Consider the following 10582-nt stretch of genomic DNA (forward strand, 5'->3'; position numbering starts at 1 on the left):
GGGGGTCACCTGGAAATAAATTTAGGACTTTGCCCCCACGTGGAGAAGACTACTTCTTGTCTTTTGCCTTTTCCCATGTGTAAGATTGTGTGGGCTGGGGTACATAGCGAGCCAGATTGGACCCAAACAGCCCACCAGGCACGCATTCTTATAAACACACACAACTAAAGTGTTGAGTTTAATAAGTACAGCATAGTACAGATTAATACAAACCAGCATAAAAATTGTCACAGAGTAAGGTAGTGTAACAGATCTCATCTAGGATTACTTGATAATGAACAAATCTCAGTAACTGAAGAGATTAAACTCTGTTTTATTGAAGCAGCCCTAAAACTAGCTATAACCGTTTAAATTCAGCACACACCTTATTAGCTGGCTTCAGTTTTCAAAGCTAGATCTTGTCAGAGTAGACATTGTATTACTGGAACACCTACATTGTTTTTTTAAACTCAAAGACTGCATGTTTCTAATGAATTTATAGGAATTACAACAAGTAAACAGTAGGTATTAGCAATGTACTACCATGAGCTACTAACGTGAAGCATTATACCTACCTGGTCCTTAACTGAAAATTTAATGAAACATAGTCCACATAAAGACAACAGTGCTTAGTCTAGTACTTAACCCAGGACAGATTTGTTAAAATTTTGAAAAGGCAGAAACTTAAAAGTTTATTTAGTGACACAGGCAGTCCATAAAAATTTTAGACAGCTCCTTTCCTCAAAGCTGCATAAAACAAGTACCCTTCAACTCTCCCTAAAAAGTATCAAATCTTTAACCCCCCCCCCCCGGTAGTAATAGCAATAGCACTACTTTTACTCTTCTATTTCAGCACTTGTTTCTTGGAGGGCATTGCTCTGTTTGTGAATAAACACAGTGGCTTTTGATTCCAAGTCTCCCAGCTGCTCAAGTGAAGAGACACATGGATCTTGATCTTTAACAGCATCAGTCAGCTTGCACATCTTCTCCCGAATGCGTTGAGAATATCGCAAAGGAGTTATGAGTTTCAGATCTTTAGAACTGCAGTCATTTGCCTCAGGATGCGTCTTCACACTTAGGAAAAGAACACAACAAACCAGAAACATAAACATAAGCCATGCCATCATACAAGTTAGCTCTACCGCAACGAGCAGAAACAGCAAGTCATGATTCTGTTCAACTCTTTCCCATTCCCGTGGCTAAAGGAAACAGGTCCCTTTCCATTCATTCAGTTAAAACCAGATAAGAAACTCTTTTCTTAGGCAAATATTTTAACCCAGAAAACCTCCTGAAAAAAGTTCCCAAAGAAAGATTCTTTCCTATTCCATCAGAGGAAACTGTTCTTCCTGCTGCAAGGGACAGTGGACAGCTGCCAGGACTCCAGCTCCATCAGATGTTAAAGCTGAGCACAACTTCCTTTCTACTGTCTTAGAAAAAAATTTATGGCAAAAAAAAAAAAAAAAAGGCATTAGTTGGTTTGTATTGAGGTTACTACCCAGGTTTTGGCCTCAAGAGACAAAATTATCTTTACATGCCAGTTACATCTTGTTCACTAATTCTGTGTCATGACATGTAACCTTATCTACATTTGAAAAGGGGAGGAATGGAGACATCTTTCTCTTTACCTAGCACAGTATAGAACTGCTACTGCCACGTTGGCAGCGGAAGGGAATCCTAAATCTGGAATTTACATCTCTGTCACAAAAGTCTGGTTACTCTGTAGTGAACCATTCAAGAAGCAAAACAGTTTGGGTAAATAGAGAAGCTTACTTTGAAATACTTCCTTCTGAAGGAAGAGGAAGCAATCCTAAAAATGTGGTTCTTGAGAGCTTTTAACTAAATATTCATAAATGCAGTGCCTGTTTAACAGGACTCAGTAACTGCAGACACTACAGCCTTTCCATGGTTACCTGAAGCAATCTTACCTTTCCAAATATGGTGTGGTAGGAGGGTTGCATCTGCTTGAATAAGATGTGTCATTCTCTTTCTCAGGAGAATTAATTGCTTGGGCTGTATTTTTTATGCCATCCTCCTTCTGTTCTCTTTCGCATTTTCCTTTCTTTTTTGCCCGTTCTTTAGCCTTGTGCTTTTTATTCTTTTTTGGCAAGATCTCTCTTGGTTTTAAGTCTACATAATCATCTTTTTTGATAACATCACTGCTTGTCTCTGCCTTATTATCACTCTCTTCCTTTTGGTCATCATCTGGGCAGAGATCTTGGAAGGTTTCCTGAACTGGTTCTGCAGATGGATTTGGTTCCTTGCTGACTTCCTCTACCTCACTTAAATGAGCTTCTATCATGGTTCCTCCTGAAAATGCAACATTGAAGAGAGTACATCTGCAATTAGTTACAACTAAAGAGAATGTTTTTAGAGAAATAACTTTTATTCTCATGTAGAACTCTAAGATTTCAGGTAAGTGTGCATTGAAGTCTGAGCCACAACAATTTAAGTTGCTGATAATTTTAGCCACCTTTACAAATCTGCAACCTGAAAGCTCGGGCTAAGTACATATCCTGAGAAGTCATCCTCTTGAAGTGCAGCAGGTCTCAACAAGCATTTCAGCCAGTTTCCGAGTTCAGATACTTGTCAGGTTATGTTATATGTAAAGGAAATATTACTTTGCTTCCAAAATTAGAATATTTACAACCTTTAATTGACACTATGCCATAAACACAACCAGGCTTTGGGTAGTGAAGGAGTTTGAGTCAGAGGCACTGATTTTTAGCTCACAACAGTATTTTTATTTACTCTTTGATTATCAGGCTGAAATAGCTGGATGACACAGCTTTTATAAATTTTAATTAACAAGTCTGAATACAGGAGCATCTCCAATCATTTTAACATGCTCACTGTTGAAAAGGATTTGTTTAGCCAAGATTGTTTTCCAAGACAATTGAGTGTAAAATGATCATGGAAAGTTTTCCATAAATTAAAATTTTATATCAGTACAGATGGTTTAAACACCTTTTGTTGGCTATCAAATCATACATATAACTAGAACAGAGTACTCACACTTACCATTGTCAGAGTTAAAAAGACCTTCATTATTTTTGATTGTATCTACTAATGTGTGTCGCAATTCCTCTCTGGGCTGAAAGAAAGTTGCACTGTTTTAGAAAAGTAATTCCAAAATTAATTATCATCTCAGCTTATTCAATTGGTATAATAGTTACAGGGAAAGTGAAGCAGGCCACATGATTTTCATATTACAAATCCTTTCTTTAATGCTGTTCAGTGTGAAGTCAGAACACAAGTGAATCCTGTATTTTCAGTATTTGGTGTGCTAAAGATGTATTTGATGCCCTGAAATCTTGCTAATAGTAAAGCACAGAAATTGAGTCCATCAGTAGGTACAAAATTAAGTTCTATTTTGGGTTTCTAGTGGTACTAAGGTAATTTGATGATCCTAAACCTTTCTTCTTCAAATTAGTACCTACAGTGGCAACAGAACAAACCAAATCCATTATTTTTATGGCCAGGTAGGTCATGAGGCTCTCCTCCTACTATAAAGGCATTTAATAAAATCAGAGGCAGTTGTATTTTACAGGGCATACTTTCATGTCTTTCTTTTAATTGTAAATCTCAATTTTTAAGAAAAGTTGCTTACCATTGCTCCTGCCAAAATGGCCTCCTCATAGACAGCAATAAGCTTTCCAAGTTGGCCCATCTGTTCAAGACGCATACAGCAGATCCAATATTTTGCAAGTTTTTTAACCCCAGGAGTGCTGTGTATCAGATCCTCCAACATGGCACGAGCTTCATCACCGTGATGTCCCTAAAGCCAACACAAAAGTAGAGATTTCAATGCATTTGACACATTGAGGTGCTGTAGTTTCACTGCTTTTGAACTAGAATGCAAAGGGTTTTTTCCTTTGGCAGAATTGTTATTCACCTATTCTTCAAATTAGAATTATTTATACTGTAAGTGGAAGAGGTAATAAGATGTTCAAGCATCTTCAGAACTACTTGAAACAGACTTTTTCAGAAGTACAGACAAGTTCCTACAAATGCAAACTTGTTTTAGGTTAATTCCTTCTATCTACTCTCATTACATTATAGTTCAATTACTATTATTACCATTATTGCCTATACTTATTCAGTAGCTCAGTAAGTTAGTAAAGGTTAATTTCTTCAGCTGTTGGCAAAAGTTATGATATTGCTTAACTTGGGGAACAATTAGTCTCCTAATTGTTGTATTGTATCTGACTCACGTGGGTCTAACATGTCCAGAGGATTTTTGCATTGTCAGGACCTACATGATCAGAACTCATTAGGTAGAGGTCCAGGTACCTGTTCTGTTAAATGCAGGCATTCACTCAGAGTCTTGTTGACCTTTTCTGTATCAGCAGCAGAGAATTCTTGTTCTTCACTTTTAGGGTGGGGTCCCAGAATTGCACATATAGGAGGTCGTCTCATCACTTTTCCTCTAGATGCCCTCCATTCTTCCAGGCGAGCCCTGCATTTAGGAATGTTATTAGCTGAAGTGGCAGATGTTTCATCAGTTTTTTTACATTGACTGACACTAATTAGGGTAAGTCATGCCAAGATATACTTTCCAGGTAGTCTGAATCTTCTTTTAATCCCAAGAAGAATAAAGCTACCTTTTAGATCTGCACGGAAATGTCAGAACTACATATATCTACCAGGTTAAAGCACTTTATTGCTTCCTTTCCAGCTGCAACAAGAGACTTAGGTTACAGACCCTTGTTTTCAAAAGAAGGTGAAAAAAGGTTCTAAATTATTCATGTGTTACCCTCCCCATCCCATCCTACTTCAAAACAGAAAACTAGAAACTACTATCATAAGACAAAGTGTGGAGAAAAGCCCAAAACAACCCTATCACACAATTTTTAGAATCTGAAACTGATGTGAAGTGTAATTCAGTTTTAATGTTTCATTTCAACCCCACCCCCTAGACCATAAAATTTTAGTATATGTGACTTACTACAAGGACCTCTATATGAGGAATATTAAATAACTTAGACTGTGAATCATATTCCCACCCATTGTCTACGCTGCACTCACCAAACTGAAAAATGTAATTGACAAGTTCTCTCCTTGAGTTTGTAAAGATGCTTCTGCCTGTATACATCCTGCGTCAGTCATTTTCTTTTTTTTAATCTGTGACATGCATGTGAAATTAATTTACAGGATTATCTGTCATCCTTAAGGCTGTCACGACACTTAGACTAAAAATCCAGCTCCAGCAACAACTATTTTTTAACTGTGCAGGAAAAGTTGTAAGCCTGGAAAGGTCCTGCAATCAAATCCTGATTTCTCAGTTTAAGCCTTAAATTTTAGTCTGCTGTCCTTGAGCAATCAAGTTCAAACACTTATTTCTCTGTTTTTCAGTCTATACAGCAACAAATAGATCAAACTAGATATTCTTGGGGAAAAAGGCCTGAATAACTTGCAAGAGTAAGCTACAACAGTAATTTAGTTACCTTCTCTCTTCTACTGACTCTTTCGGCAGAATAGATTTTCTCTTTTCATCCATTTTAGAATTGTGTCCTGATTTTGTACCAGGAGCAACAAAAGTTGATCTGGCTAGAGCTTCTGGTTGCGCATCTTTGCAAAAATCTGCGCTTTTCTTCACATCTCGCACTTTACGATCAGGATTGCTAGAAGGGGCCTTCAGTGGCTGTGGTCTCCTTCCACCAACCACTTTTGGGACCATTACTTTCTTTGGTGCCACAGCAAATGTCAGCTGTTTCTTCAGACCAGACTGTGAGTTAGCAGCAGCTTTGTCAGATGGTTTGCTCTGAAATGGCAGGACACCACTTGGTTTTACAGATTTAGTGTTGTTTGCGACTTTGACGGTCTTCAGAACTGCATTACAGCTTTTCGTGGACAAAGAATTTGCTGCTTGTTTGGTGGCAGAAGGAAAAGGCTTCTTGTCTGGCAAAGAACTCTTTTCCCCCTCATCTTTTGCTGCTTTCCAGAAAGAATTTATCTTGGATGGGATAACTTTGCCACGATATCTGCCAAGAGCCGGTTTCTTTGGTACGCTGATACTTGCATTTTGTTTTTCTGCTGTCAAATGCCTCTCTTTAATTCTTTTGATTTCCAAGATGGCCTTGCTAAGTGATAGATGCTGAGATTTTATATCAATTACTTTATTCTGTGGAGCTTGATTTTCAAGATTATAGTTTGTCCCTGCCATGTAACTTGTCAATGGGACTGTAGAAGAGTTTAAAGTAACATTTGTTTCTGAGTTTACACTTGATTGGTCCCATGACTCTTTATCAGCATTCTCTTTATTTTCCTGAAATCAAAAGCAAATTCATGGAAATGTTAGATGTATGTTCATGCTGCATGTTACTTGTTTCCAAAGAGTCTTCCAATGATTCACAGGACTAAAGTGCTTAACCATAAATGCCAATTTAAAGGTGCCTACAGAAGTAATGTATAAATATTAAGTAGATTATTTGTCAACTATTACTGCAGAATTCACAGCAAAAATCAAAAATTGCTTAAATTCTGCCTTGGAAGTAAGAAAAAAACCTCTTAAAGCAACTGCTGGCTTTAAACTGCCCAAATTACCTCCTTAGAAGAGTTATAAAGCAGAAATTTGCTTTAGGTTGTATATAATCAAGAGCAGTATCGCTGTTTCCATACCTCATTCACTTAATGGCAGCACCATTCCTCCACTTAGTGTGAATAATCTACTAGCAGAAGGTAATGAGTAAAGTAGTAATTAGGACACTAGGAGATGTCAACAAAAGATAACTTTTCTTACTATGGAGATGTAGGATGCTGCAACTTGAGAATGGTTACATCAGTTTTGCACAGCTTTACTGAAACTATCAGCTGTATGTTTTCAACACAACCCCTTAGGAAAAGTGGAATCTAGGCTTTTCTTCCAAAAAGTTGCTCTACAGCAACTAATTCAGCATTGTCCAAGCAGCAGCTTTTGCAAGAGTGAAATATCCAAAGGTAAGAAAAAAACCATATGAATGACACACAAGTCTGCATGAGCAGACTTTAACAAAGATGCTCCTGACCTAAAAGAAAACTCATTTCCCGGTCTGTCATGGAGGCTTAGTAGTTAGATTTGATAGACTAGAGTTTGAGTGCAAGGACTGTTATTTCAGGAAATTATGTAGCTTAACTCAGCTTTAAATGATACAAGACATTTATACAGAAAGATATATGTACCTTCAGGAAATTTCTAAAAAACCACTTGTTCTCACTTCTGCAATTTTTCTCCTCAACATTCAGTTTTGAAGTTTTAAGTTTTTTTATTTTTCTCCTCAAAGAACTCCACATCTCAAATCTTCTGAAACCCAGCTTTAAACCGTTTAACATGAACACAGCTCTTATGTCTATTTTCTCCTCACCTTTCCCTGAGAATAGGTCTGGAGAATCTCTATTTTGCTATTTATAAGCAACACAACCATTTGCATCTTAATTCCAGGAAAGTGACATGAAATGGGACATGGAACATGTTCCCTTAAACTCTGAGTAGGTATTGGCATCTACTTCTGATTACCTTAGTTTTGCCAGCACACCACTGAAAAAACATACCCACTCAACAGTTCGTTTTGATAATGGTTTGGCTTTCTTTCAAGTGACAATAAATTTCTTTACTGGGACAGAAGACCTTACTCAGATTTTAAATGACTTCCCCAAAGACTCAAAATGTATCCAAAACCCCTCTGAGATTCTCAAGAAATATTGTTAAAATGTAAGCATTATTTCAGCAATAATGGCATCCTCTTTAACTCTCTCTCCCACTGGGCACAAACTGAACATCAATATAATCCATTTCGTAGTGTAATATGGCAGCTTTCCAAAAAGCATATAATAAGCAGTGACTAAATAAAGTTCTAACAAACCACACCTCTGCACCTGCAAACTTCTCATGCTCTGGGAGTCATATAACATAGACTCAAGTAAGTGGAATGTTGTAGCCATAGAAACAGAGTGCCATCAGTATTTAAGTATCAGTCAAAAACTTACCATTTCTGGCTTGGGAGATGTTGACAGCTGTAACTTCTCTTGCAGTTTACTGGTAGTTGCTCTCCTAGTTCTGCTACTGCTTAGAAAAAAAAAAAAAAAAGACATCTTAAATCATGCAGCAAAGGGATGTATTTTTAGAGGATGTTCACATGTTTCAGTTGGTAGCCTGCAGAATGTACTCATACAGAAGCAATTCTGATTAGCTTCCACTATTCCTCCAGCAAAAACAAGTGGTTAAGCAACCACTGATCAGAACCCAGGCTAGAAAACATCCTCTTACATCAAATTCTATACATGGAATTTACTGCAAGTGCAATTTCTCATGTTTGAGAATGAGTACCAGTTTGTCTGGTCTGATGCATCTGCTACATAAGGTCAAGTTTCTAAACGCTGCAGTTGAGAGGAAAGGAGGAGTAGCACAAGAAGCTGAAGTTCAGCTACTGCAATCTTGAGAGCCCAGGCTGTCTGGGACAAGTCTGAACAAGGACATGTAGTTCCTACCACACTGACAGGTTCCAAAACCTTCAGTCAGGCACCAGAGCTGGCAGCAGACTACCCAGAAAGTTACAAAACCACCGAAAGCAGTATTGTCTCCTAGCAACTATGAAAAAATATATTGACAACTCAGAAGAAAAACATCTCAGTTAAAAGTTACAAATCCAAATTCTTCCTCAGGTGCTTTGTGATATGTTATATAAAAGACGTGGCACTACTGCATGTGGCTGAAAATTAACATTCTAGTTAGCAAGGGGTATCTTTGCATCAGAGGACATTCAGAAGCCAGCTGAGATGAAAATGAAGGAACATTAGTGAATATGAACATAAGAGAATATAAGCCATAGCAGAAACACTACCTGATCGATGTCTGCTTTTCTTGAATGGTCACACCAGAAAAAGTCTTCTTTCTTGATAGATACTCCTCAACTTTCTGTCGTCTTTGTTCTAACAAATTTTAAGACAGACTTGTGACATTTTCAGCTAAAATATTAAGCTTAACTTTCTTAGTCAAGAAGGAAATTAAGTTAGAAAAGCATCAAGACACTACAAAATATAGGAACTACGGATTAAGAAAGCCTTAGTTTTCACATCTCAATGGTTTACACATTCTCACATTTCTTGAGAAAGGGAGTATTCAAGGGATGGTTGAATGTAACTTCACAGCTGCACAAAATTGGCTGGTTTGCTGTATTAAGCTAAAAGAAATATAATTTTGTAACATGAAGTCAGACTTGCTATCTCCTGTATGCCTGTCCAGTATTTCACATAGTTGGTTCAGCAAGCACACTTTTCATTTGTGGCAGTAGCAAGGATAGCGCACATGAAAAGCATCATGCACGTGAACCCAACTGACCAGCTGTAAAATCATTTCCTTCTCTTCCACTGTCACTTGGACATCTGTGCAAATGTTAGACTACTGGGAGTGTTAATATCAGCATGAAGTGATCTTGAAAAGGCTCTAAGAACAGCTGTCACTGTCCCTCCAGGGATGGTGACTCCACCATCTCCCGGGACAGTTCACTCCCATGCCTCATCACTCCTCCTGTCAAGAAATTCCTCCTCATGTCCACCCTAAACCTCCCCTGGCACAGCTTGAGACTGTCCTCTTTGTGCTGTGTCACCGGGGAGAAGAGGCCGGTCCCCAGCTAGCTCCACCCCGCTTTCTGGCAGTTGTAGAGAGGGATAAGGTTTCCCTTGAGCCTCCCTTTCTCCGAGCTAAACACCCCCAGCTCCCTCAGCCGCTCCTCACAAGGCTGGTGCTCCAGACCCTTCCCCACCTCCCTGCCCTTCTCTGGGCAAAGCTCCAGAAGGCGGTATCCATCCCCTGCTTCTGAAGGAGATAGCACAGCTCGTACAGCAGCGCTGCCCCTGCCAGCAAGCTCGGCGTGCATCCCAGAGCTTCCCAGCACCTTCTGCCTCAAACACAGCTCTCACCGCCCTCGCACGAACAGCAAAGCCCCCCCAAGGCGACTCCCCTGCTTCAGCTTGCAGCAGCCGAACCGGTCAGAAAGTAAATAAGCACAAGACCGCCAGGACTAGGTCGGCGCCGCCCTTGCTGCTTTCAAAAGGATGCGCTTAACGCCAGGGCGTCCCGTTTGTCATCACGGAAGGTTTCCAGCCCAGGAGCTTACCTGGGGCAGGGGATAGGATGGGATGGGATGGGGTCCGTACCGGCCCCAGCCCTGCCAAAGGAGGGTGAAGTCTCGTACACCCACCCGCAAGCTGTAGGACCACAAGAGCGAGCGCTGCCACCAAGACCTGTCCTGTCTCCGACCTCGCCTGGAGCGCCTGCCCTGCCCGGCCCTCCCCCCGCCCGGAGAGACCGACCGGCTCCTCTCTCGCACCGGCTCTCCCGCACCCGCCGCAGCCACGCGCGAGCCTGCAACGGCGGCCGGTAACGCTCAGCCCCGCGCGGGGAAGCGAGCGAGCGGCCCGCGGCGGGGAGCAGCCGTGCCCCGCGGTGCCCGGGTGTCCCTATCCTCGCCGGGTGTCCCAGCCTTACCGCGGAATGCAGGCTCGGACCTACGGCTGGCCGGGAGCTGCGGAGCGGCACGCGCCGCCATAGCCACCGCCGTGCAACGAGCGTTTGAATCGCCCGGCGCCGCCCGAATTGGCCCGGCCGCGGCGCTTGAACTGGCCAATG

At 40.7% G+C, this 10582-nt stretch overlaps 1 protein-coding gene across 1 annotated transcript; it reads right to left on the reverse strand.

The window, feature by feature from the left end:
- Positions 1–295: 295 nt before the first annotated feature.
- Positions 296–10518, reverse strand: CKAP2 (cytoskeleton associated protein 2). The gene is made up of 9 exons (XM_058045617.1): positions 10442–10518; positions 8796–8883; positions 7942–8017; positions 5424–6244; positions 4270–4435; positions 3587–3754; positions 2998–3070; positions 1905–2286; positions 296–1053 (listed from the first exon to the last, which is right to left on the reverse strand). Exons 1-9 carry the CDS (start codon positions 10500–10502, stop codon positions 816–818), a joined length of 2073 nt encoding a protein of 690 aa, XP_057901600.1. The 5' UTR covers positions 10503–10518; the 3' UTR covers positions 296–815.
- Positions 10519–10582: the final 64 nt, after the last annotated feature.

This window comes from Melospiza georgiana, chromosome 2 (assembly GCF_028018845.1).
Source record: "Melospiza georgiana isolate bMelGeo1 chromosome 2, bMelGeo1.pri, whole genome shotgun sequence".
Lineage (NCBI taxonomy): Eukaryota > Metazoa > Chordata > Aves > Passeriformes > Passerellidae > Melospiza > Melospiza georgiana.